This window comes from Hemitrygon akajei, chromosome 14 (genome assembly GCF_048418815.1).
Source record: "Hemitrygon akajei chromosome 14, sHemAka1.3, whole genome shotgun sequence".
NCBI classification, from domain to species: domain Eukaryota; kingdom Metazoa; phylum Chordata; class Chondrichthyes; order Myliobatiformes; family Dasyatidae; genus Hemitrygon; species Hemitrygon akajei.
This window is the reverse complement of record NC_133137.1, coordinates 20973533-20999249: the sequence shown is the minus strand read 5'-3', so window position 1 is coordinate 20999249 and position 25717 is coordinate 20973533. Positions and strand designations below refer to the sequence as shown.

Genomic DNA, 25717 nt, shown 5'->3' with positions numbered 1-25717 from the left:
CTGTCATCCAAATCATTAATATATAACATTCAAAGTTGCCAACACTCACCCTGTAGACTAGGCACAATCCCCACCATTAGTCACTGCAGCCAACCAGAAAAGGCCCCCTTTATTCTCACATTCTGCCTTCTGCCAGTCAGCCAATCTTCTATCCATGATAGTATCTTTCCTGTAATACCATGGGCTCCTATCTTGTTGAGCAGCCTCATGTGTAGCACCTTGTGAAAGGCTTTTGAAAATCCAAGTAAACAACATCCACTGACTCTCCTTTGTCTATCCTGCCTGTTACTTCCTCAAAGAATTCCAACAGATTTGTCTGGCAAGATTTCCCCTTTAGGAAACCATGCTGATTTCAGCCCGTTTTATCATGTGCCTCCTAGTACCCCAAAACATCATTAATAAATTACTCTAACATATTACCAACCACTGAGTTCAAGCTAACTGGCGAATAATTTGCTGACTTTTGCCACCCTTCCTTCTTGAAGAGTGGAGTGATATTATTAATTTTCTAGCCCTCCAGAATCCATTCCAGAATCTAGCAATTCTTGAAAGATCACTACTAATCTCTCCACATGCTCTTTATGTATCCCTTTCCTGGCATGTCATTCCTCTGGTTCAGGCAATTTATCTACCTTCAGACCTTTCAGCTTCACAAGCACTCCTCCTTAGTAATAATGATTATGCTCACTTATACCCCCATCCCTCTCAAAATTATGGCATGTTGCTGGTGTCTTCCAGTGAAGAGAGATGCAAAATACTTATTCAGCTTGTCCACCATTTCTTTGTTTCCCACTTCTATCTTTCCAGCAGTCTGAATTCCATTCTTGCCTCGCTTTTACTCTTTATAAATCTGAAAATTATTCCGTATATTATTGGCTAGCTTACCTTCATATTTCATCTCTTCTCCTTATTTCCTTTTAATTGCCTTCTGCTAATTTTTAAAAGCTTCCCAATTCTCTAGCTTCCCACTAATTTTTGCTATATTATATGCCCTTTCACTTTTATGCTGTCTTTTGACTTCTCTTGTTAGCCATGGTTGCCTTATCCACCCTTTAGAATGCTGCTGCTTCGTTGGGATGAACTGATCCTGCATCTTCCGAATAACTCCCAGAAACCCCAGCTTTACAGTTATCCCTGCCAGTGCCCTTTCTAATCAATTCTGGCAAGCTCCTCTCTCATGGCTCTCTAGTTTCCTTTACTTAACCGTGATACCAATACATCCGATTTTAGCTTTTCTCAAATCGTAGGTTGAATTCTATTATATTATGATTACTGCCTTCTAAAGTTTTGTTTACCTTAAGCTCCCTAATCAAATCTGACTCATTGCACAACATCAAATCCAGAATTAGCTTTTTCCCTCCTACCGAGCTCGACCACAAGACATCTAAAGAGCCATTCCACAAAATCCTTCTCTTGGTATTCAATACCAAACAGATTTTCCTAATCTAACTGCATATTGAAATCCCCCAAGACCATTGTAACATTGCCTATTTTACATGCCTTTTTTATCTCCCATTGTAATTTGTACCCCACATCCTTGCTACTATTCAGAGGCCTGTATATAACTCCCTTTAGAGTTGTTTTACCCTTACAGTTTCTTAACTCTACCCACAAGGATTCTACATCTTGATCCAACATCACTTGTTCTAAAGATTTGATTTCAGTCTTTTACTAACAGAGCTACCCATCACCTGTGCCCATCAGCCTGTCATTTCCATACTGATGTTAAGTTTCCAACTGTGATCTTCTTTCAGCTACAACTCAGTGGTGCCCTTGTCATACTGCCAATTTCTAACTGCTCTATAAGCCCATTTACCTTATTTCGTATACTGCAAGCATTCAAATACCTTCTTTCCTGTATTCACTATCCCTCTCAATTTTGTCTCCATGTTGCCTACAGTTATATTCTTAACCCTTTCTAACTTTTGTCTTATTCTTTATTCCAGAGACTTCAGTACCTCTCCTGCGCTTGAATAGGGGACGGCACGGTACCATAGGGAAGCAGCACAGTAGTGTAGCAGTTACAGTGCCAGTGATCACCAATCAGGGTTCACTTGCTGTCATTGTCTAGAAAGCATTTGCATGTTCTTCCAATGACTATGTGAGGTTCCCCCTATTCTAAGGGCTTACGGTTATGGGTTAGCAAGACATAGGCATGTACGTTGGTTCCGGAAGCGTGGTAACACTTGCAGGATGGTCTCAGCACAATCTTCAGACTGAGATGGCTGCTGACGCAAACAATGCATCTCACTGCATGTTTTGATGTACATGTGACAAATAAAGCTAATCTCCCTTTACCTGCACTCTCCTTCCCTTTTATGTTATCCATACTTTTCCAAGCTGTTGAACCCACCCCTACCATTTAGTTTAAAGCCCTATCCACAGCACTAGTCTTGTCATTTGCTTAGGCCCTGGTCCCACATGGCTAAGGTTGAACTTGCCCCTTCGGAACAGTTCACTCCTTCCATAAAACTGGTGTCCATATCCTATGAAATCAAACCCAGTTCTCCCACACCAATCTTTGAGCCATGCATTTAGCTCTGATCTTATTAACCCTGTGGCAATTTGCACATGGCTCAGGTAACAGTCCAGAGATTATTACCTTTTTGGTTCCATGTTTTCCTAAATGCTCAAATTTCCTCAGCATAACGTCTTTCTTTGTTCGTCCTACCTCACTGATATACACATGGACCACAGCAATTGGGTTTTTCCCATCCCACTCCAAATTCCTCTGCAGGTCAGATGAGATGCCTCAAACCTGGGCACCAAGCAGGCAACACAGCCTTTGGGACTCTTGATCTTTGAGGTAGAAAATTGTGTCTGACTATACTATACTCAATTACAACTACATTTTTTCTTCTCTTGCTCCTCTTGAATAGCTTCCTGAACCAGCGTGTTCATGCAATAAATTCTCAATACCATGTGGGATGATTGATAAATGGAATTTTGGTTCAATCTATATATGGGGGAGGGGGGAATTAGTAGTTAAATCCTATTAGCCTATACTAAAACACTTGAGTAATGTTGTTTGGTTGTGATCTAGCACAACACAAACTCATGCTGATAAATGACACATACACAAAGAAATGGGACATCGCTGAAAAAATTCTTTTGATCAACAAGAAAACTGGAGTAAACTACAAAAAAATCAACATGTACCATTTGACAAATTTAATCTTTTACTTAATCAAATACAACTTATGAAACTTATTTCTCAGTGACCTGTAATGTTGATATGAAAACAAAAGTTACCAGAATGAACCAAAATAAAACTGGAAACAAATAATGAGATTTTTCTTTTAAAATACATTTGATAAAACAAACTTCCCCTGGTTATACTGCAAAATTCTGAATTATTAAATTCATGTTATACTTTCAAATTGCAGTAATTTATAATACTCAATTTGGTGCAATGGCATATCTGACTTAACTTCGATATTGCTTAGTGTATTTGATTACTGGCAAAATGCAAACTTGTGCATGCACACAATAAGCACCATGCTATCAATATTGTGACAATTTGTTTGTTATCTCTCAAAATTTCAAGCATGCTTTAGGAAGCACCATGCAGCAAAGAACACAATACTCATCTCTGGATGTAACTGCCCTCTTAAATAATGTGTGATCCATTCCAATAGGATAAAGAATATTTCAATGTTGACTTAATTAAGAGTTAATTCCCCATTGCATAGCTTGGGAGTGTTTGAGTTAATGTCCAACAAAAATCAGCCAACCAGTAATAACATTTAGCCATAATGCACAAATTTTAACAGTGAACTACCAGTATTGAATTATCAGGTAAAAGGAGCAAATTGATCTTTTTTCTAACCTGATAGGACTTTGCTAACAGAATGACTGTGCAATAACCAGGAATATTAGATTTATTAAATATCAGCACTTAATAGTCCATTTACTGCTCATGAATACTGATAGCATCTATGAGGTGGTTCAATTGCATGTAGAGTTTTAACTCCTCTTTTGCCATGCTTTACCTGTACTGATTGCAAGCAATTCATTACAAAAATCAGAACACCGGGGCTTGCCAGGGCCATTAGTTTGGGATTTATATGTAAATTAATGTGAAATCCACTTTAAACTTTGTCACATGTGCTCCATATTTAAGCAGTTGTGACACAGTGTGACCAAATGTGTACAAGCAGTCCAGTGCATGTATTACAAATATATCTATAGAACACATTGAGATGTTTTGCATTATCAATACAGTAAATGAGAATTCTTTACATAACCTTTAAAAATTCCAAGGGAAAACTGATTCATATTGATACCCTTTAAGGTCCTGGTTCACACATTATGTCACAGAACATGATGCAATTAAAGTTATTAGTTGCATGATATAACATGCAGACTTGTATACTCAAATTAAGTGTTTACCTTTGACTACTATGCAAATAGCAGTATTTCATATTTCCTGACTTGTTTTTTCTGGAAATTGGTGGAAAGTTTACACAAAAATGAACAAGCATTTGACAGCTGATACTTTCACTTTTAGGTTGAATTTGTGAACAGCATTCAACACTCTTGTGATAGTGGCATTATTAACTTAATCATCATAGATATTATACTTCACATGAACCTTTCGATTAGAATAAGCTATTTTCTTGTATAAGCAAGCTTCAGAAAATGTGTTTCTTTTGTATCTGACAACAGCTAGACACTTAAAAATACCACTGAGATTTGAGAAGCTCACCACACAAGATAGTGCTTTTATGAATCTTTGCTATAAAGAAAGCTAGCATATTTCAACATACAGAAATAAATCTGGGATTACAACGTTTATACAACTGGCATCTAATGGCATTTGCACTTCAAATTCATATCCATATCACCATGACTGAATCTTTCAGATGCCATATGAAAAGATGCCAAAGAAAGAAACAATGAGCAAAAAAATCATAGATCTGCGATAGTTATATATGAATGCAGATTAAGGCATCATTTCTTTTCTCTTTAAATGCTTATTTCCATACAAAAAGTTGCTCACTGTTTATCAAAACTTTAAAATATTCATTATGATTTAGGTGTGATTCTTTTATTAGTACATAGGAAAATTACTTACTTTCATTTATTACAAAATTTCAAGAGATCCAAGACAAAAACTGCTAGATTTCAGCTGGTCAAGCAGCACTTGTGGAGGCAAGGGAATGATCTTAACATCTTGGATTGAGACCCTGCATCAGGACTAAGAGAACAGCAGGAAGATAGCTAACATAAAGAAGAAAGAGGGGGTAACAAGAGGCTTGTAGGTGAAAGGTATAAATAGAAAAAGGAAAGAATAAGCCTATAGTGTTGTGTTGACAAGGGGAGTGGGAAGGGTAGACACAGAGGCTGGTAGGTGACAGGTGGAAGATAAGGGAGGGATGATAGCCAGATAGAACCACGTGAGAATCATCTGCTTCTTCATCAACCCCCACTTTGTTTGCAGCTTTCACTTATCAAGCTCTAACACACCGTTCCCCCTTTTTCTGTTTGCCTCCATCTGGCTCTATCTATTACCTCCCTGCCTCTTGTCTCATCCCTCCTTGTGACCAATGTATATTCACTATGTTCTCTCTACACCCTTAGTCCTGATGCAAGGCCTCAACTCTAAACAATAACCATTTCTTCTGCCTCCACAGATGTGACATGACCCACTGAGTTCCAGCAGTTAGTTTGTTGCCCCAGGTTCCAGCATTCAGTTTCTTGTATAAACGAGATTCATTACTTCCTACCCTCTTTAAGCTCTAATGATATTAAAATCAATAATAAGTACATGTTTATTCCAATTATTCTTTGGACAAAATATGTTCTTTTGTATAACCAACAAGCACTGCTTTATGCCTCACATCCACCTATATTTTAACTCTTTCAATCATCATCACCACTGCTATACCAATGGCCAGCACATCCTGCAAAATAATAGAATTGATCACTTTACATTCGCACACTTGAAGCAAAATGACCAAAACTATAAATACCATTTTGTTAATATTTTTCACTGGTAAGCAGCTTGATCAGTGAAAATAAATAAGGAAAACTTTTTATTAATTTTATCAGTTAAAATTTTAAAAATCAAATCCAAATTACAATCAAAACAGACTACTGTGGAGACACAAGAGATTGCAGGTATTGGAATCTGGTACAAAAACTAAACTGCCAGAGGAACTCAGTGGGTCAACCAGTATCTCTACAGGCAAATAAATTGAGCTTTGTGAAAGTCCAACCTTAGTTCAAACCCAGCTCTATAGTATTTTCACTATAAAAATGCAAGGCTCTTGCAGTAGTACTTAAGAATTTACTCCAACCTGCCTGCAACTAAAAAAGTATTTGGATGTCACTGTGACACCCATCTATTGCATTAAAAAAATTAGGCATTTATCACTGTGTGGACATGAAAGTTAAATTGTGAACAGTCCTCAATGTTTGCACAAAAAAATTAACAACTCTAGCATGGTTAGATAAATATTATTTGAGAGCTTCAAAGCTTCATGCTTTAACTGAAGAGTGAATTAGTAGGTTAAATTGATGGAGGTCCCATTAAAATTGAAGTCAGTCCATTCTTATTTGTTACCCAATTTTACACTTCCTGCAGCTAAGAATGCTGACAAAACTTTCCTTTTTATTTCCAATAAACACCTTGTCCTTCAGCACTTTTGATAAAATTAACCAATGGAGCTTTAAAACCAAGAAAGAACAAAACTGGGTCTTTCCTATCTTTGACAATCTAATGTAATTGTACTAAATAGATTTACCCATCATCTCAACAGAACAACTATTCTGGGCAGAGTTAAGATAGCACCAAGCTCACTTGCAGAAGCAGCTTAAATTCTTCTCCTTAATGTCCCTTTCAAGGTGGTTGGGGTTCTATCAAGATCCTGATCTGTAAGTGGCACTCAAACTGCATTGTTTTTGAAACAGTAATTAAGTTCCCATTCCTGGACACATACAAGAAAAATTCTACAGATGCTGGTAGGGTGGTGGAAGGATGGGGTACCCCACTAAGGAACACCGGGCCATTATCTCCCACATCATCACCAACCTTATGGACTCTGGGAATCTCCTAGCCACTGCCACCAACCTCATAGTTCCCACACCCCACACCTTCTGTTTCTACCTCCTACCCAAGATCCACAAACCTGCTTAACCAGGTAGACCCATTGTTCCAGCTTGTTCCTGCCTCACTGAACTCATATTAGCATACCTTGACTGTTTTATCACCCCTAATTCAGTCCCTTCCTACCTATATCCATGACGCCTCACACACTCTTTGATCTTCTCAAGGATTTCAAGTTCCCTGGCCCCCAGAATCTTATTTTTACTATGGATGTGCAGTTCCTATACACCTCCATCCCCCACCAGGAAGGCCTCAAAGCTCTCCGTTTCTTTCTGGACACCAGACCCAACCAGTTCCCCTCCACCACCACTCTCCTCTGTCTGTTGGAACTGGTCCTCACTCTCAATTCTCCTTTGGCTCCACCCACTCCCTCCAAACAGAAGGAGTAGCCATAGGCACTTGCATGGGTCCCAGCTATGCCTGCCTGTTTGTCAGGTATGTGGAACAGTCTATGTTTCAAGCCTACACTGGTGACTGTCCCATACTTTCCCTATGCTACATTGATGCTGCTTCCTGCACCCATGCTGAATTCATCAACTTCATTCACTTTGCCTCCAACTTCTACCCTGTCCTTAGATCACCAGGTCAATTTCTCACACATCCCTTCCCTTTCTTGATCTCACTGTCTCTGTCTCCATAGACAACTTATCCAGCAACGTCTATTACAAACCCACGGACTCTCACAGCTACATAGACTACACCTCATCCTGCCCTATTACTTGTAAAAACGCTATCCCCTTTTCTCAATTCCTCCATCTCTGCTGCATCTACTCTCAGGATAAGGCTTTTCATTCTAAAACAAAGGAGATGTCCTCCTTCAAAGAAAAGGGCTTCCCTTCCTCCACCATCAACACTGTTCTCAACTGTATCTCTTCCATTTCACACATGTCTGTTCTTACCCCATCCTCCCACCACCCTGCTAGGAATAGGGTTCCTTTTATCCTCACCTACCACCCACTAGCTTCCGTGTCCAGCACATAATTTTCCAAATCTTCCGCCAGGATTCCCCCCACCAAGCACATCTTCTCCCTCCCAACCGCCCCACTTTCTGCTTTCCGTAGGGATCACTCCCTACATGCCTCCCTTGTCTATTCAGCCCTCCCCACTGATCTCCCTCCTGGCACTTGTGCTATACCTGCCCTTACACCTCCTCTGTCACTACCATTCAGGGCTCTAAAGAGTCCTTCCAGGTGAGCTGACACTTCACCTGGGTCTGTTGGGGTCATTTACCATGCTCGGTGCTCCGTGTGGCCTCCTGTACATTGGTGAGACCCAACATAAATTGGGAAACCGCTTTGCTGGGCATCAATGTTCTGTCCACCAGAATAAGCTGGATCTCCCAGTGGCCACCCATTTTAATTCCACTTCCCATTCCCATTCTGATATGTCCATCCATGGCCTCCTCCACTGTTGTGATAAGGCCACACTTAGGTTGGAGAAACAACACTTCATATTCTGTCTGGGTAGCCTCCAACCTGATGACATGAACATTGATTTTTCAAACTTCTGGCAATGCACACCAGATCCCCCTTCTCCATTTCCCATCCCCTGTTACCTCTCTCACTTTAGCTCCTTGCACGTCCATTCCCTCCCTCTGGTGCACCTCCCCCTTTCTTTCTTCTATGGCCTTTGTCCTTGACCAATCAACATCACAGCTCTTTACTTCATTGCCCCCCCTCCAGGTTTCACCCGTCACCTGGTGGTTTTCTCTCCCTTCTCCCCACCTTTTAAATATACCCCTCAGCCTTTTTTCTCCAGTCTTGCCAAAGGATTTCAGCCCAAAACATTGGCTGTATTTTTTTTCCATTGATGCTGCCTGGCCTATTGAGTTCCTCCAGCATTTTGTGTCTGTTGCTCCCGTTTCTGGAGCTTGTTGGCTAACTATTTTCTGACATTCTCCAGGTGCAGCCCTATGGACAACCGATTCCAGGCTGGTGTTGCTGACTGAGGTGTAACATCAGGATTTTGCTGCAGGTCTCTGTAGCAGAGGTCACTCTCTCTCCATCTCTGGATGGGGGGGGGGGGGGGCAGGATCCTCGATTCGAAAATCTCATAATAAAAAGCAACGTGGCAGAGTGTAACACCAGAACAGCGACCATCAGTTTCTCCTTTCACTGTGAAAATTGGTGATATCTCTCTGTCCCTTGAGAGTGAAAGAGTGAGGGAGTGACATAGTGAAGGAGGAGTGAGAGCGAGGGAGGGGGAGTGAGGGGGAAGGGGTGAGTGGAGGGGAGGGGGAGTGAGAGTGGGAGAGAGAGAGAGGAAGTGAGAGTGAGAGAGTGAGAGTGTGAGAGTGAGAGAGAGAATGTAGCATGTCGAACTGTCAGGTAAACAATAGTTTTTGTTGATTGCAGATCATGGTCTCTTTTTGGGTGCTTTGCTGTTGCTTGGTGGTTGGTGGGCGCTGACTCTGTTTGCTGAAACTGGTGGAGGCAGGGGAAAGGTTGATGCTTTGATGCTTCCTGTTGCTTGTGCAGGGGTGGGGGAGAAGGCTGTTTGGGGTTCTAATGTCTTCCAGGTTGTATACTGTATACATTCTCTGATAATAAATGGAACCATTTCTAATCAAACAAAATTATGTTGACCTTGTTACATGTATCCAGAGAGCTGTGCCTGTCATGTCACAGCAATGCCCTCACCAGGTCGGAGGTCACACCACATGCCACTCAACATTTCACCCCTCCCAACTGATTACTGCACACTTAACCACTGGCCACCTTAATTGGATTAACCCATCTATCACCAGACCTTTGGCCCCCCCGGTGAATCACCTGGGCTGGACCCTCCAGCCCCCTGACCTATAAAGGGTGCTTCACGTGCTTGGGTCGCTCTCTTTTTGCCATCTCGAGGGACCACCCTGCTTCACTCCAGGCTGAAGACTGCAGAACAGCTCTGGAGACACATGGTGAGCTGTGCATTGAATAGGGTTTGGGAGCATTTATTATTGTCCCTGTAACAGAGAGCCGTACCTGCCCAGGTCAAGGGGTGGCGGATATCGTAGTTACTTTTCCCTTGCTTGTATGTGTACCTGTACTCTGTCCCCACACCGTATTCCTGTGTATTGTACTGCCGACCCAACTTTTCCCACACTCGTCTATTTAAGCGCATTTGTGCAAATATTGTAGCTGCTTGTGTTGTTCCCAAGCTTTTTTCCCCTTGTAAATAAACTCCTTATTAAAACTGTGTGTCTAAAGTTCCCTTACCTTTGAGACCCAAAGAATCTGTCTCATTTCCATCACAACACAACATCAATGGTTATTTAAACAATTATTAAACCTAGCTGTGTTGAAGTTGTTAAACATATGAACTCACACTAACACAGACTGTGATTCTTCTTCAGCCTATGTAGGGAGTTTTGAAATTTGAACACCTGACTTCTAATCAATGATGTATTAGCAAGGGAATCACAGGAACATGCATTTAAAAATTATTCAAGATTAACAGCAACAGAAATTTCAACTTATTATAAATAGTCATGGATAAGATTTTGCTGAGCATATTAAGAGAAACGTGTAGTTTATTTAAAATTTCCTAAACATGGAATTAATCTACATTTTGTTTTCATTTCACTACTCAGCAGGCTTTTCACTTTTCCTGAGTTGGTTTGCCTTGTTAAGCTTCTGCTACCTGCTGATTATCAAATCTGCAAACAAAAAAAAACATTTTTTGCAGTCCTGTTCACTTCCTACACAAAAGCTAGAGGTAGTGACTTTAAAATGACATACTTTTTTTTAAAGTGCAAGCTGGCTGCTGGATACTGTGTCAAAAAGTATACAATTCAGAATTGCCTTGTCCAAGACAACAGAGAGTGACAGACAAGTGTATTCTGCCTGGGGAGTGGTGAACAGTGGTGTTCCACAGCAACTTATTATAGTATCCCTGCAATTTCAATTTTTTAATAAATGACTGGGATGAGGAAGTGGAGGAATAGATTAGCAAAGAATTCAAATGACACAAAGGTTGAGGTGTTGTGGATAGGGTAGAAGGTTAGCATAGGTTAGAATGGGAATACAGGCAGGATAGAGAAGCAGAGAAATGACAGACGGAGCAATCTGGAAAAGTGTGAAGTGATACACTTTGGAAGATCAAACTTGAAGACTGAGTACAAGGCTAATGGCAGAATTCTTAGCAGCGCAGAGGGACCATGGGATCTGAGGGTCCAAGTCCATAGATTCCTCAAAGTTGCCAGGGTGGTTAAGAAAACATATAGTGTTCTGGCCTTCATTAGTAGGGACACAGTGTTCAAGAACCACAAAGTAATATTTCAACTCTGTAAAACTCTAGTTCAATTATATTAGTGTTGAGTTCTGGTCACATCATTAAAGGAAGCATGAGGAAGCTTCAGAGAGGATGCAGAGAAGATTTAACGGAGTTAGAGGAACTGTTATAAAAGGAAAGATTGCATAAGCTAGGGCTTTTCTCTTTGGTGTGACAAAGGAGAGGCAACTCAATAAAGGTGTACAAGTTCATGAGAAGCATAGAGTAGATGGCCAGCACCTTTTCCCAGGGGCAGCAGTGGCCAATACCAGCTCACCTTTTTAAGGTGAGTGAAGGAATGTTTCGGAAAGTTGTCAGAGGTAGTTTAATTTTTTTTTAAAACAGTAGTGGGTGCCTGAAAATATATTTTGCCTGGAGTAGTAGCAGAGGCTAATAGGGACATTTAAAAGACTTTTAGATAGGTACATGGATACAAGAAAAAAGGAGGGTTATGGGAAGGTAGGGTTAGATTGATCACTGAGTAGGTTTACATAGGTCAGCACATCCTGAACCAATGGCCCTCTACTATGTTGTACTGTTTTATGTTCAAAATCTGCGGATACTGGAAACTAAAGCAACACACACAAAATGCTGGAGGAACTCAGCAGACCAGGCAGCATCTAGGAAAAGAGTACAGTTGATGTTTCAGGCCAAAACCCTTTGGCAGAACTAGTGAGAAAAGCTGAGTAGATTTAAAAGGCTGGGAGGGGGGAAGAGGAGGGGAGAGAGAAACACAATGTGATAGGTGAAACCTGGAAGGGGAGTATGAAGTAAAGACTTGGGAAGTTGATTGGTGAAAAGAGACAAAAGGCCATGGAAGAAAGAAAAGGGGGAGGAGCACCAGAGGAAGGCGACCGGTGGGCAAGGAGATGAGGTGAGAGAGGGAAAAGGAGATGGGAGATGGTGTAAGGGGGGGGCATTACTGGAAGTTTGGGAAATCGATGTTCATGCCATCAGATTAGAGGCTACTCCAACCTAAATGTGGCTTCATCGTGACAGTGGAGGCCATAGATGGACATATTGGAATGGGAATGGGAAGTGTAATGAAAATGAGTGTTAGGTTACCATGCACAAGTCCCTGGGCAATGGAAGCAAAAACGTTCCCAAAGTTGCCCTCATCCTGATGACCAGCTTCGTGTGTGGCTGCTTCAGGTTGTGTGTGGATCCCAGGTATGTGGGCACCAAGTACCACTATGTGCCCAGGTTCTACCTGTCACCCTGGCTACGAAGGATGGGACTGGCCCCACTCCCCCGCGATGCCCCAGTCAGCTGGTCATTGCCGCCATACCTATCCTTCATAGAAAAGTTCTTCCAGGTCAACACCTTTGACCACAGAACCATCAGGCAGTGGTCAGGATGTAATGTCCTGCAGACACTGCAGGAGAAGGACATGATGGACACAGTGGGGTGGTTCCCTGAGCAGACCATCCAGTTCTTTTGGCAAAATGCCTCATCGCCAGACCTCACCAACGGGCACCAAGACCTCACCTGGCTGGCAGTGAGAGGTGCCCTCCCAGTCAGATCCCTCCTGTACACCCGGAACGTCGTCTCCACATCCCGCTGCCCATGGGAGGGCTGCAGTGAGGAGTCGTTGGTGACCCACCTCTTTGCACACTGTGGGTTCGCGGAGAAAGTGTGGAGGAGGATGGAAGGGACAGCATCAAGATTCATCCCCAGCAGCTGCATAACACTCTGATCTACGGGCTGTTTCCGGGGATGCACAGAGACCAACATCCAGTGCCGCTGGCAGATCATCAACTCGGTGAAAGATGCTCTTTGGTTGGCCTGAAACTTGATGGTCTACCAGCACATGGAGATGTCTGTGGGAGAATGCTACTGACTGGCACATTCTTGGCTGCAGGAGTACGTGCTGAGGGACGCACTGAAACTTGGTGCATCACCGCAAGGGCCCAGTGGGGAAGGACCACAGTTTAAGGTTCTTCTCCCGTGGGAGTTGAGGGGCAGAGGAGCGGGGTGTATACCCCTCAACAAGGGTATGTAAATATGAAATAACAGAGTGCCACCTACGTGGCTGAAAGTGTGGAAATGTAAAGACCGTAATGGAAACATTTGTAAAGGATTGAGAGTCATTGAATGGTTTATTGTACATAATTTTATTTTTGAATAAAGTATATTTTGTTTAATTAAAAAAAAGTGTTCACTGGGAGATCCCGCTTTTTATGGCATACAGAGCACAGGTGCTCGGCAAAGCAGTTTCTCAATCTAAGTTGGGTCTCACTGATATACAGGAGGCCACACAGGGAGCACCGAACACAGCAGATGACCCCAACAGACTCATAGGTGAAGTGTTGCCTCACCTGGAAGTTCTATGTCATTTTGAAGTTTGTGTCATCCATGAGAAATGTTTCTGATAATGATCAAATGTCAGAAAACAGTGTATTAATCAGATATATTCTTAAGGTGGGGTCAATCTCCAAAGACATATTTAAAGTACATTTATTACCAAAGTATATACAACTTGGAGATTCGTCTCCTTACAGGCAGCCACCAAATAAAAAAACAATAGAAGCCATTTAAAAAAAGATTGACAACCCCATGTGCAAAAAAAATTAAATCTTGCAAATAATAAAGGTAAGCAAAAAAACACGTGGAAATGAAGTTTATGAAAATGAGCCCACAGCCATGAAGCCAATCGTTACTGCAGTTGATCCAGGAACCCGTCAGTTGCAGACCACAGCCTCAGGTCAGCACAGAGTTGAGTAAACCTCGCCCGTCCCTCTCCTCTGGCCCCGACACCCTGATCGTTTCAATCTGGTCCAGTGCTTAGATCAGCCAAACCTCAGGTTGTTCCCTGTTCTTGTTCTCTGGCCATGCCGCTTCGATATGCTCTCAGGCCCTGGCCCTGCCTCCTCCATGTGGCCTGTACCCGATCTTTCCAATTTGGCACAGTGCTTAAATTGGCCAAAAAGTAGGTAATTTATTCACAATACTCATCATGTACTTGACAACAATCTTCACCAATCAATAGTTAACTATTTCATACGATTTACTCCACCCTCATATACCTACTATTTTTTTTTTAAGTCCCACACCCATAGCTCACTGCTCCTACACTCTCAACCCAAACTGCCATAACACCAAAAGATATCACAGGGTATTCACTCAAATGCTGCTCTTGCAGGATAAAGTGATACATAAAAGTAGATAACAAAAAAAAGAAAACCTCGATGTCAGAGGAACTGTTTGCTTAAACTGTCATGAAGGCAACAGCACTAATGATGTTGGGAATGAACATTATTGTGCCAGCACAGAAAGAATCAATGAAGGTCTCAGCATTTTTAATACATCTTCTCTCTCATTTTAAAAAAAATATAAGCTGAAGATATTTTTCTTGTTTTTCTCAATACAACCCAATTCCAGTTATATTTTCCATGGACAGGGGACTTGCCCAGTAAGAGAAGCTGTCCTAAGTAATTATGGAGAAATACCAGCACTCAATCTTTTACTTGCAAACCATCGCTTAAGAGTCTGAATACAAGCATTTTAGAAGCTAGACAGAAGGATCTGTTTGCTGAGATAGGAAACACATGTTCTCAAAATAATAGCCATGTTGCCAGAGGGTGAGGTTCCAGACTAGTTCTGCTGGAGGGAATCAGATGATTACTTTGAAAAGCCAGGTTACATAACTTAGTCAGCACAACTAAATGCTTGAAGCTGCAAAAGCCTGCCAGAGTACCCGAATACATGAAGATGTAATGTTTTTTTTCCAAAGCCAATAGCATCAAGTGGGGTGAATACAGTTCTACTGATGAATATCATTCAATTCAGATCAGGAGCTTGTAAGGTTGATTTTCTGCAGCCAATAATATTCTACATCACAGGGCAGCCTACAATTCATACAAAACCTCTTTTTTTCCCACTTCTTTCTGGAACCAGCAATGAGATTAATGATGTTATTGAGTATGGGTCCTCAGCAGCTTTGTAAAGCTTTGTTAAGAAAATAAAATCCCTAAACACCATCACTTGCCAACAGCTTTTGTTTTCTTCTGAGCTCTCCTCAGTGTGGCCTTACTTCATTTTCTCCTTTATGTTCCATTTCCAGAAGAACAGAGGCAGGCTATATGCATGGAACCAGCTTCTTAAGCACAATAGTTTAAGTGACCATATATGTGCTAAAAGACAAGCCAGGTCATTACCTGAACTCAATCTTTAGTCAATTATAGAAAATCTCCAACAAAACAATAATTACCTCAGAATGATTCAATAACTAATCCATACATATTTCATAAACACTGGTGAGAATGTCTTTATTTATGTCATATCGAGAAGTGTGTGGGAATGACTAATTACAATAAAATATTCAGTGCAATAACATATATTTTATGCTATGATCTCACAACTCCTCATATTCCAAATGTTGCTAGGAATACTTGTATACTGGAGAGGGTAATGGAGAGGTAATAAAAGCCCTTTCATTAAGACACCACAGCAATTCACCTGTATGTGGAAGCAACTGGTTTGGCAACTTCCAATCTACTTGATGTAAACTTTTAAGACTTTAAACAACTACACCAATGTTAAGGAGTATTACAGTTTTAAGTAGAAGAAACAACTCAGAAACCTACATGCAAATAGTTAAATTTAAATAGTACCAGTAAGAAATCTTCTGTGCATCTAAAGTTCAGCTAGGCAAAGTTGAGAAAAGATGCAGGCTGAAGCACTGAGGTAGAAATCAGTCATGCTGCTGGCTGTAAAGTGCTTTTATGCTGTTACCAAACTACAGGTGAATGAGAAATCCTTTTTATCAATATAGCATCTGAAGCACTTGGCTTTGTAAAAATGCCTATAGAAATCATGGTAAAACCACAGTGATGGCAAAATGGGAACTGCCATACTGAAATGTACTCTTTTTTTTAAAAAAAAAAGCCATGAATTAATATAGAGCTGCATTATTTATTTTAATAAGGGCTTAAGAAATAAAAGCAGGAACTTTTAGACAAAAAAACAAGGCTTTTGAAGATATTAAGCAATGCAGTTAAGTGGTTGCATCTTATTTCTAATCACGTAAAAACAAAGAATAAATGTATCTGTTTACTTACACAAGAATGCTTCCTGATGCAGGCAAAGACTTTTCCTCTCTCCTATTCCCCTCAAAAGGGTTTCCAAAGGAGCGTTTGCGTAACATGGTTTTAACAAGAATCTAGTGAAAAAGCATAAATTTTGTACTGTTCTACATCTGAAAGCATGTGATTAACTATGTTCCTTTATACATCTAGAGCCCCTGATTTACATAAAAAGTAATCTGGTTTTGTTTATATGTTTACATTTAAACGCTACTAACAATAAAGAAAAATAGTGTTGGAAAAATAGTGCTTAGTAACTTTGACTTTTGAAATTGAAGTTAATTTTGAAATAGTTGTCTGTGGAGCAAAGATCTGCATGTGACAATAAACATTATTATCATATTTTTAATCACCGGAAATGATACGCTACAATGAAGAATATCTATTAGTACATACCAGAATGGGCCCAACATTATTAGAGACATCTGAGGCTCAAGTGATAGATATGCATAATTTAAAATGTTTCTATGACCTGCTGAAGACTAGGCAAATAGATACAATCATCGTATGGTAAATAAGGTCCATGTATCATCAGCATGGACCATACTTACAGGACATACTGATTTATTTGTGACTCTGAATTAACATTATTGCTTACCACTGTTGCTAGGCTTGGAATATGTTTTACAGAATTCTCAACCTCCTCTTCAGTTACTTCAACAAGCGTACAATTCTCATCCTCTGTAGGGAGTGTTTCAGCACCATATCTCGTTACCCATGGATGCAACTGTAAGTTAAAGGAAACAACCACAAAAATAGGTTCCTCAGCATACTGCTGGATATTCACTTTAATGTTATAGTAATAACTGACCACATTTTTAATCAAACATACAATTGTTAATAAGTTTTGCATTTACAACTATAAAAACTTTATTCTAACCATATTATGAGAACTAGTGTCATAACACAACGATTCCATTACCTTTTCAGCAAAGCTGTGGGCTGGATGTAGTGTTTTCCTTCTGGTAAACTTATCTACTTCACATCCTATGAATGGCAACTCCCCAGATCCTACCACCAATCCTCTTTCTTCCACATACCCTATTTCTCCAAACCACAATGAGACAAAGGCAATAAAGTCCATGCTACCCTCATTTCCCAAACTTGCCTTCACTATTAAAGATAGACATCACTCCCCAGATGGTTCTGGAGCCAAATGGGAGGGCCCTGAGTGAAAGGCCATGAATTCCATAATGGATTAATGTGCAAAGGCCAGGATAAGAACATCACCACTCTTTGGAGTCATTAACGGTAGGGAAAGCCCCACCTTTAGTTTTGTTAACTATCAAGATTCTTCATTATTTCTGAACATCTCATTTAAATGAGTGGGTTTATGTTACATCTGGTTCAGAATACAAGTGTAAATTCTCCATAGTATGGAGAATCTTAAAGGACAGCCCAGGAGATGGAAAATGACCAACTGACCTTGGCTAGATAGTTTGAGAGATGGGGATTAATGCAGGAATCCTAAAACTTAATGGCAACTCTGCTGAGAAGCATCACTAACTCATGCACAAATTCTGGAAAAATCCTACAAAACCCAGGCCAAGTTAATACACTCAGTGGCTACTTTATTAGGTACACATGTACACCTACTCATTAATGCAAATATCTAATTAGCCAATCACATACAGCAATTCAATGTATAAAAGCATGCAGACATGTTCAAGAGATTCAGTTGCTGTTCAACTGATCTAAGTGACTTTGAATGTGGAATGATCGTTGGTGCCAGATGGAACAGTTTGAATTCATCAGAAACTGCTGATCACATAACAGTCTCTAGAGTTTACAGAGAATGATGTGAAAAATAAAAAACATCCAATGAGTGGCAGTTTGGTGGACGAACATGCCTTGTTAATGACAGGTTAGAGGAGAATGCTGAAACTAGTTTAAGCTGACAGGAAGGCAACAGTAACTCAAATAACCATGAGTTACATCAGTAGTGTGCAAAAGTACAACTTAGAATGCACATCAAACCTTGAAGTGGATGGGCTACAGAAGATGACTACACTGTATTCTACTGCTGTACCCAGTAAAGTGTATCGCCAGCTGAAATTACGAGCTGGCAATCATATGCTTTTATTCATTTGATATTGCCCCTCATTGACTGTGGACATACTGTGAAATGGTTGTCTGAATAATATGGGTATCCTCCTCAAAATTATTTTCTTGTGTACTGAACTTCAGACTAACCAAAAGTGTAACAACTTATTTCAATTTACTCATATGTTTATAAAAATATTGACAAAGCATATATCAGCAAAGAAATCTCCAAATAATTGCAGAAACAATGTTTCCCTTTGTTACCTTGATTTGTGAAACTGTAATTCTGGTTTCTGGGTTTTTATCTAACATTTTAAAAATAAGATCCTTCACCTCTTCAGAGAGCTCTGACCTAGTTTGCAAAATGGGAAAAAAAGACATTTAAATATTTTCTACCGAGAGCAGCAACACTTCCCATATTAAATTATCACACACCTTAACTCACAGAAGTTTGCAAATCTAAGTCACTGAACAAGAATTTTAAAAAATGATAAAGCTAGAAATAGCAAAATTCAGAAAAATTAGAAAAAATATTAATCATTAATACTTACTGCTCAGGAAATTCCACCAGATGGTTCTTAATTTTGTTATGCAGACTTAATATATGATCATCCATAAAGGGACACTAGGATGAAAACAGAGCTTTATCAGTTTCATATCCATTTTCTACAGCTTGGTTTGAAGTCATTAAAGTGTTAAAGAGCTTTACGGAAACTGCTGTATTAATTACTTTTACTTACTTGACCCACAACAAAGCAGTATAATGTGACACCCATCGCCCAGACATCCAAAGCCTAATCAGAGAAATCACAATCAGAATCAAAATTAAACACACAGCAACATGTTATACATCTGAAGCTAAAGTCTTCAGAAAACATACTGAAAGACCACTCCATGTAAATAAACATAATAATTGAATATACATTCAAGTTAAGAATTTAAGAAAGTCCCAAGGCTGATTTTCCTAACATTAAAATTTCCAGGGGAATGAATTGATGGGATGTAGAAGTTCCTTCACTCGGTTTTTTTTCCTTTTGCAATAAATTTAGTTATTTTTTTCCATGACCATTAGACTTTTTCAATAAATCAAGTGTACAAAATACAAATTTTATAGCTTTATTAAATAGTAACTGGCATAACTATTTCTTTTTGATCCAGAATGAGAACACATAGTTTTAAGTTTGCTTTAAAAGTAATTCCTCATTATTAAAAGTAACCACTGCTTAGGGAAGGGGCTTCCCACTTAAAGGGATGGGTTACAAACTGCTACTAGCGTCTGTAACAAAACAGATAGGCAAAAATGATCATACTAAAGTTGACACAACGTCAGGATTAAAATTCAGTTCTAATGCAAAATAAGTGGGAAATAGCACAAATGTAAGAATCTCAGCTAAATATATTCAAAGGCTAATTAAGTTTTTTTTTGTAGAAAATTAAAATTTTCCTTTTGTTTTTACCTTTCCATGAAAATTCCTCCTGGATTCTAAAATAGTCTCTGGGGCCATAAATGCAGGAGTACCCACGCTGCTGGTTAGAAGAGCGTCAGTTCCTTCAAACTGATTGCTAACCCCAAAATCAGCAATTTTGATACGTCCATCTTCTCCAACCAAAAGATTGGAAGGTTTAATGTCACGATGAATGATCTTTTGATAGTGCACTGCACAAAGAAAACATTTTGTTAAACTTTTATTATTATTTTCATTGTTAAAATCTGCAGCACTACGTCTTAGGGCAGGAGGGACAGAGTAATGCTTTATATCTCAAACTAATTTTCCTACTACAAATAAAACCAATTACCTACACATACCTGAGACACTTTTGAGTAATTAAACATCAAGCTAAGAGCAAACCTGTGTCAAATTTAGCAAGGATCTCAAGCCATATTTCAAGTACAAATAGAAGAAAGCTATTATTAGAACATTCAGGTCAAATAACATTTATCAAGAGAAAAACATGTTGGTGATATACAGGGATATACAGGTTTTAAGGAAGACAGGAAGGAGAGGGAGGGCAGGGGGAGGAGAGGAGGGAGGGGGGGAGGGGAGAAGAGGTATGAGATAGTGTGAATACTTGGGATTATGCTCGAGAAGAAATGCTATCAGACCTTTTTACATCCTCAGCTATTCACTAAGATCATGAGATATTTTACATCAATGTCATGTTGCCAGATTAACATCCTACTTCATTTCTCTTAACACTCAAAAATCTATCGACTTGTGTATGGAATGCATTCAGCAACTGAAGCATCAGACCTCAAGTACAGAATTTCAAAGATTCACACAGTCCGGGTGAAAAAAGTTCTGGACTGGAATGAAAAGAACAATTGACCCCTTATATGAAGTTGTAATATGCATGAGGGAAATAACATACACGCACCTATAACTGTCAATATTCTAAAAAAAATAGCATCTCTTGGTTGGAACTCCTCTGAATACCGAATACAAGTTTCACAGAACAGTCACACAATCTACACTTGATTACCTCATTCACTATCTTATTCCCACTCTGACTGTCTCTTCAGTTCTGCATTTCAACTCTAACAATCAGCTGCGACTTTGAACTTACCACTGCCCACTGCTATCTTGACTTCTATATTTGACTTCCTACACTGCACCAATGAAATTCAAGCTCAATGGGACAATTTTTCATCCAATTGGACACATTTCAGCTTTCTGGACACAGTAGTGAGCTCACCAATTTCAGGAAATCTGCACTTATTGTTTATTCATTTCACGTTTCAAAACAGCCATAATTTTACTTTTCTGGTGATTTCAGACAACCTGGCTATTTTGCTTAATTTCACTTCCTCCAAAGTTTCTTTTGTTATTCAGCAATTTCCCCTTTCATCCTGCACTACCAATGTATTATTCATTTATTTTTCTTGTCTTTTGCTTTATCTCAACTTTCTTTTCATTTCTCTCCTCCTTTCCCCTCACTTTCAGCTTCATAAAGCCTACTTATCTCCATCCCCATTTCTTGATAAAAGGTCATTCAGTTCAAAGTAGTTTTGCCAGAATTATTGAATGTTTTGTTTATCGATTATTATTAAAGGATCATTTGGATTGCTTCTAATAATTTCTTACTTCTGATTTCCAAATTCAGACATGCGTAAAGAGAGAGAGAGAGAGAACGAGAGCGAGAGACTGAACCACTCTCATACTTAAACCACTTCACTACTGACAGCATCGCTCAGGAAAAGGTTCAGCAGTTTACTTCCTAGAGAGTGCACATGATACAGTGAAACAAGAGGAGGAATTTAAAAAAGTGAGCAGTATGTCAACCAGACATTACATTTCTTTCCCTCTCTCTATTCAGAAACACACAAAAGGAATAGGTCATGCACTTACAAAATTCAATTCCCATGGTCAAATCTTGGAAGTAGAATCGTGCTTGTTCTTCTGTCAAGGGTTTATCAGTTGGAATTTCCATCACAGGGCTGAAACAATATATAATCAATTGGAAACAAACAGGTAAGGCTGGAGTCCCAACATAAACAATATTTATCTGAGCTGTAGGATGAATGAAGATCTAATACAGTTTTAATTTTTGCAGGTCCTTAGGAGAGGTTAGAAAGGTCACTTGTTCAGATTGAGAGAAGTGGGATCATTAGCAGAGTTATTAATCACCAATGTCATTTCCAGACAGCACAATAGTTGAAGTGCCAAACTGATCCAAAATTTGGATGCATGGTGTGAACAAAATCTTCTGACACAAGAGCAATTTATACTTCTGTGGTCGCCATTTTAAATTTAACACCACTCTTAAGACAACTGGCTATAAAGATCAAACTGAGTTTTTGCTTGATAACAATTAAAATGATGCTCTTAGTGGAGTTGTAGAAATGAACATAGAACACAATATTGTAAATACACTGTCAAGATGAAAGGGGAAAAAATCAAAGGTAAAACAAACTGGTTTGTAGATTAGAGAAATAGAAATAATATTGAATTACTGGAAAAGTGATTCAATCATATAAATCATATAAAAGCAACGCTTTTCAAATAAAATAACATTAATTATTTTCCTAAACTTTCTCTGAAGTGAGGCCACAATTTGTATGTTTTTTTTCCAGACTGGGAGAATTCCATCCAGAAATATTAGAATGTGCTTTCTTTTTACACACAATTTGCAGTGCATCAAACACATTAAGTGTTCAGTTAATTTTTAAATTAGAATAGTATTTTAAACTTACTAAAATAAAACATGGGTGCAATAAAGCAGAGTGGGTGAGTAAAAGCAAACTGGCAAAATTAGGCTAAGAGTGTGGTCAGCTGATTGGCTCTAAGAGATATTTAAACAACATCTTTCACAAGGCATTTGCTAAGATATCACATTGAAGAATTACTGTAGCAAATAAAAGATAAAGTTCTCACTTTTGACATTACTATTTATCAACCATTCCTTCTGCATCCTCAATTCATTTATGAAAGTGGTAAAATCTTGAGGACCCAGAACAGATTCCCGAGCCATATAATTTATTACATCTCATCAACAAAAAAAAGGTTCATTTATGATTACTTTTTGTTAGCTAATTAATCTTCAATCCAGATCAATATATTACAACCTCCCATCATGGCATAAACATTCAGTGTAACATCTGAGCAAATATCTTGTAGCATCTATTCTTACTCACAAAACAACTCTTAAATGTAAGGAGGTTATAAGGAGATAATTTAGTGAATGGACAAAAGTTGTAGTAAATGGACAAAAATGTGAACTCATCTATTTTGGGTATAAATTTAGGGAAACTAATGGCAAAAGACTTGCAGAGCTCTTAAGATGCAGAGGGTTTTGGATGACTTAGCGCATGACTCAAAGGCAAATAGCAGGTATAGTAAATAATCAGGAAAACTAATAAAAGGTTATTATAATAAACTCCAACTCAATATAGAATGCATCTGAACTATATACACAGTATATATTATAATGCAACTACTATATACAGACTTCACAGCATAGTAAAATTTTAAAATGTCCCATTCAGGCTTAAAGATTTAATCACAGTGGAGGATTTTTTAACTTTGTGGGATATCATCTTTCTTAACAAGCGATATCATTGCTTGGCAGGTAAGACCAGTGGCTGTAAAATAATCTCAGGTTCTGGGGCCTCTTCCATGCTAGTTGCAGGAGTTGACTCTGACACTGCAGGAAGTGGTTCTGATAGTGGTAGTCACTTTTCTTCTTTATTTTTCTTCTTCTAGTTTGTGCATCTCGATCATGGGAAGGTGCATTTAGATCACTGGAGTATTCTCTTCTTAATCCTGCTATTGCTCCCTTTATGGTCTTCTTGGTTTCCTCATCTACAATCTTTTCTGATGAGTCCTCTGTTTTCATATATCCATTATCTCCTTTCTTTTTGGCCTTCCATTCATCCAGCTGGGGTTTGGTCTTTACATCTACTTTTACAAGCAGCTTTCTGTCTCCTACTTGAGGTTCATGCACTAACATTAATGCACACAGAGTAGAGTCTGGTAGAGTCTGGTTCACAAAATTCTAATGCTTGCAACTTTTCTGAAGCTCCTTGAACTCACTTCCATTTTAAAACTGCCTGATTAACATATCAGAAGCTTTCTCTGATATACTGCCTACAAAAACTGTAGTTGGACCACTGCTTTTGTCACTTCCATGCTTCTTCTGAGCAGCATGGCTCTTCCTTGGTCAAATATGCTTTCCGACCAGAGGCACAAAGGATGGTACCAAAACCTGGTTGTCCTCTGTTGGGCAACGGCTCATGGTGTTCAGCATGGAGATAGTTGTGGCATCCTCCAACAACTTTCTTAATTTGCTTTCATATGGCTTCATTGCAGAGGATGTGGCATGCAAATGATGGATGCATCTCTAATCAAGAAATAGTTGTCTTAGCCAGACAAGCCCCCACAAAGCTGGTCCATCTATTTTTAATCACACACACACTCAATATGGCTTGTTGGTTGTTGTAATTCACAGTTGCAAATGTCATTCCTACAGGAGTTATCTGTTCTCCAGTATAATTTCTTTGTTGAATACCTGCAGACTTCAGTTTACTAACTTTGAAATATCATTCAAACACATCTTATGGAATGACTGAAACAGCCGAATCAGTGTCTAATTACATTTTAATTAATTTGCCATTAACTTCTCATAAGCCATATTTATTTTCACACTATAAATTTCAAGGCTACACAGTTCTGTGTCATTCTCATCATTATCAGATGTTTCAATATCATGCAGGTTAGTGCTCATTTTGAAACTGCAATTTGAATTTTTAGCTTTTTCTCTTCCTTGAGCAGTCCATTTATTTTTTGTCTGCCCAACATGCTCTTTATTTCATCTCCTACAAATTTCTCCTTTAAATTTGCATTTGTTTGGTGTATGCGTATCCCAACCACAACGGTCAATTTGTTCAACCAGGCCAGTTTCTGTTTAGACAATGCCACTTTGTTCATGCTTACTTTCGTTCCTGACTGCAACTCAATTGCATCTCTGTCTACGGTTTCCATTGCTCATCTGAATAGACAATAGGTGCAGAAGTAGACCATTTGGTCCTTCGAGCCTGCACTGCCATTTTGAGATCATGGCTGATCATCTACTATCAATACCCGGTTTCTGCCTTGTCCCCATATCCCTTGATTCCCCTATCCATAAGATACCTATCTAGCTCCTTCTTGAAAGCATCCAGAGAATTGGCCTCCACTACCTTCCAAGGCAGCGCATTCCAGACCCCCACAACTCTCTGGGAGAAGAAGTTTTTCCTTAACTCTGTCCTAAATGACCTACCCCTTATTCTCAAACCATGCCCTCTGGTACTGGACTCTCCCAGCATCTGGAACATATTTCCTGCCTCTATCTTGTCCCATCCCTTAATAATCTTATATGTTTCAATCAGATCCCCTCTCAATCTCCTTAATTCCAGCGTGTACAAGCCCAGTCTCTCTAACCTCTCTGCGTAAGACAGTCCAGACATCCCAGGAATTAACCTTGTGAATCTACGCTGCACTTGCTCTACAGCCAGGATGTCCTTCCTTAACCCTGGAGACCAAAACTGTACACAATACTCCAGATGTGGTCTCACCAGGGCTCTGTACAAATGCAAGAGGATTTCCTTGCTCTTGTACTCAATTCCCTTTGTAATAAAGGCCAACATTCCATTAGCTTTCTTCACTGCCTGCTGCACTTGCTCATTCACCTTCAGTGACTGATGAACAAGGACTCCTAGGTCTCTTTGTATTTCTCCCTTACCTAA

General features: G+C 39.4%; 2 protein-coding genes across 8 annotated transcripts in view; one reads left to right on the top strand and one right to left on the bottom strand.

Annotated features, from left to right (window-relative positions):
- Nucleotides 1-10205, top strand: part of LOC140738380 (P2X purinoceptor 4-like) — a 70367-nt gene extending 60162 nt beyond the window's left edge. For 2 of the 3 annotated variants that reach the window (XM_073065614.1, XM_073065612.1), the window contains exon 12: nucleotides 9014-10204. In XM_073065614.1, coding sequence (XP_072921715.1) covers nucleotides 9014-9055 — 42 coding nt within the window. In that variant the 3' untranslated portion in view covers nucleotides 9056-10204. Of the gene's footprint in view, nucleotides 1-9013 lie in introns of all 3 variants that reach the window. The other variant, XM_073065616.1, reaches the window with a different exon arrangement.
- LOC140738379 (calcium/calmodulin-dependent protein kinase kinase 2-like) overlaps nucleotides 1-25717 on the bottom strand; it is an 81735-nt gene that overhangs the window by 5754 nt on the left and 50264 nt on the right. For 2 of the 5 annotated variants that reach the window (XM_073065606.1, XM_073065607.1), the window contains exons 9-16: nucleotides 21843-21931; nucleotides 19953-20152; nucleotides 19236-19289; nucleotides 19047-19120; nucleotides 18760-18847; nucleotides 17051-17179; nucleotides 16429-16529; nucleotides 4393-4443 (exon numbers count right to left, since the gene is read on the bottom strand). In XM_073065606.1, the coding sequence (XP_072921707.1) occupies nucleotides 4393-4443; nucleotides 16429-16529; nucleotides 17051-17179; nucleotides 18760-18847; nucleotides 19047-19120; nucleotides 19236-19289; nucleotides 19953-20152; nucleotides 21843-21931 (786 nt within the window). Of the gene's footprint in view, nucleotides 1-4392; nucleotides 4444-13511; nucleotides 13737-13798; nucleotides 14281-16428; nucleotides 16530-17050; nucleotides 17180-18759; nucleotides 18848-19046; nucleotides 19121-19235; nucleotides 19290-19952; nucleotides 20153-21842; nucleotides 21932-25717 lie in introns of those variants that run through there. The other 3 variants (XM_073065610.1, XM_073065608.1, XM_073065609.1) reach the window with 3 other exon arrangements.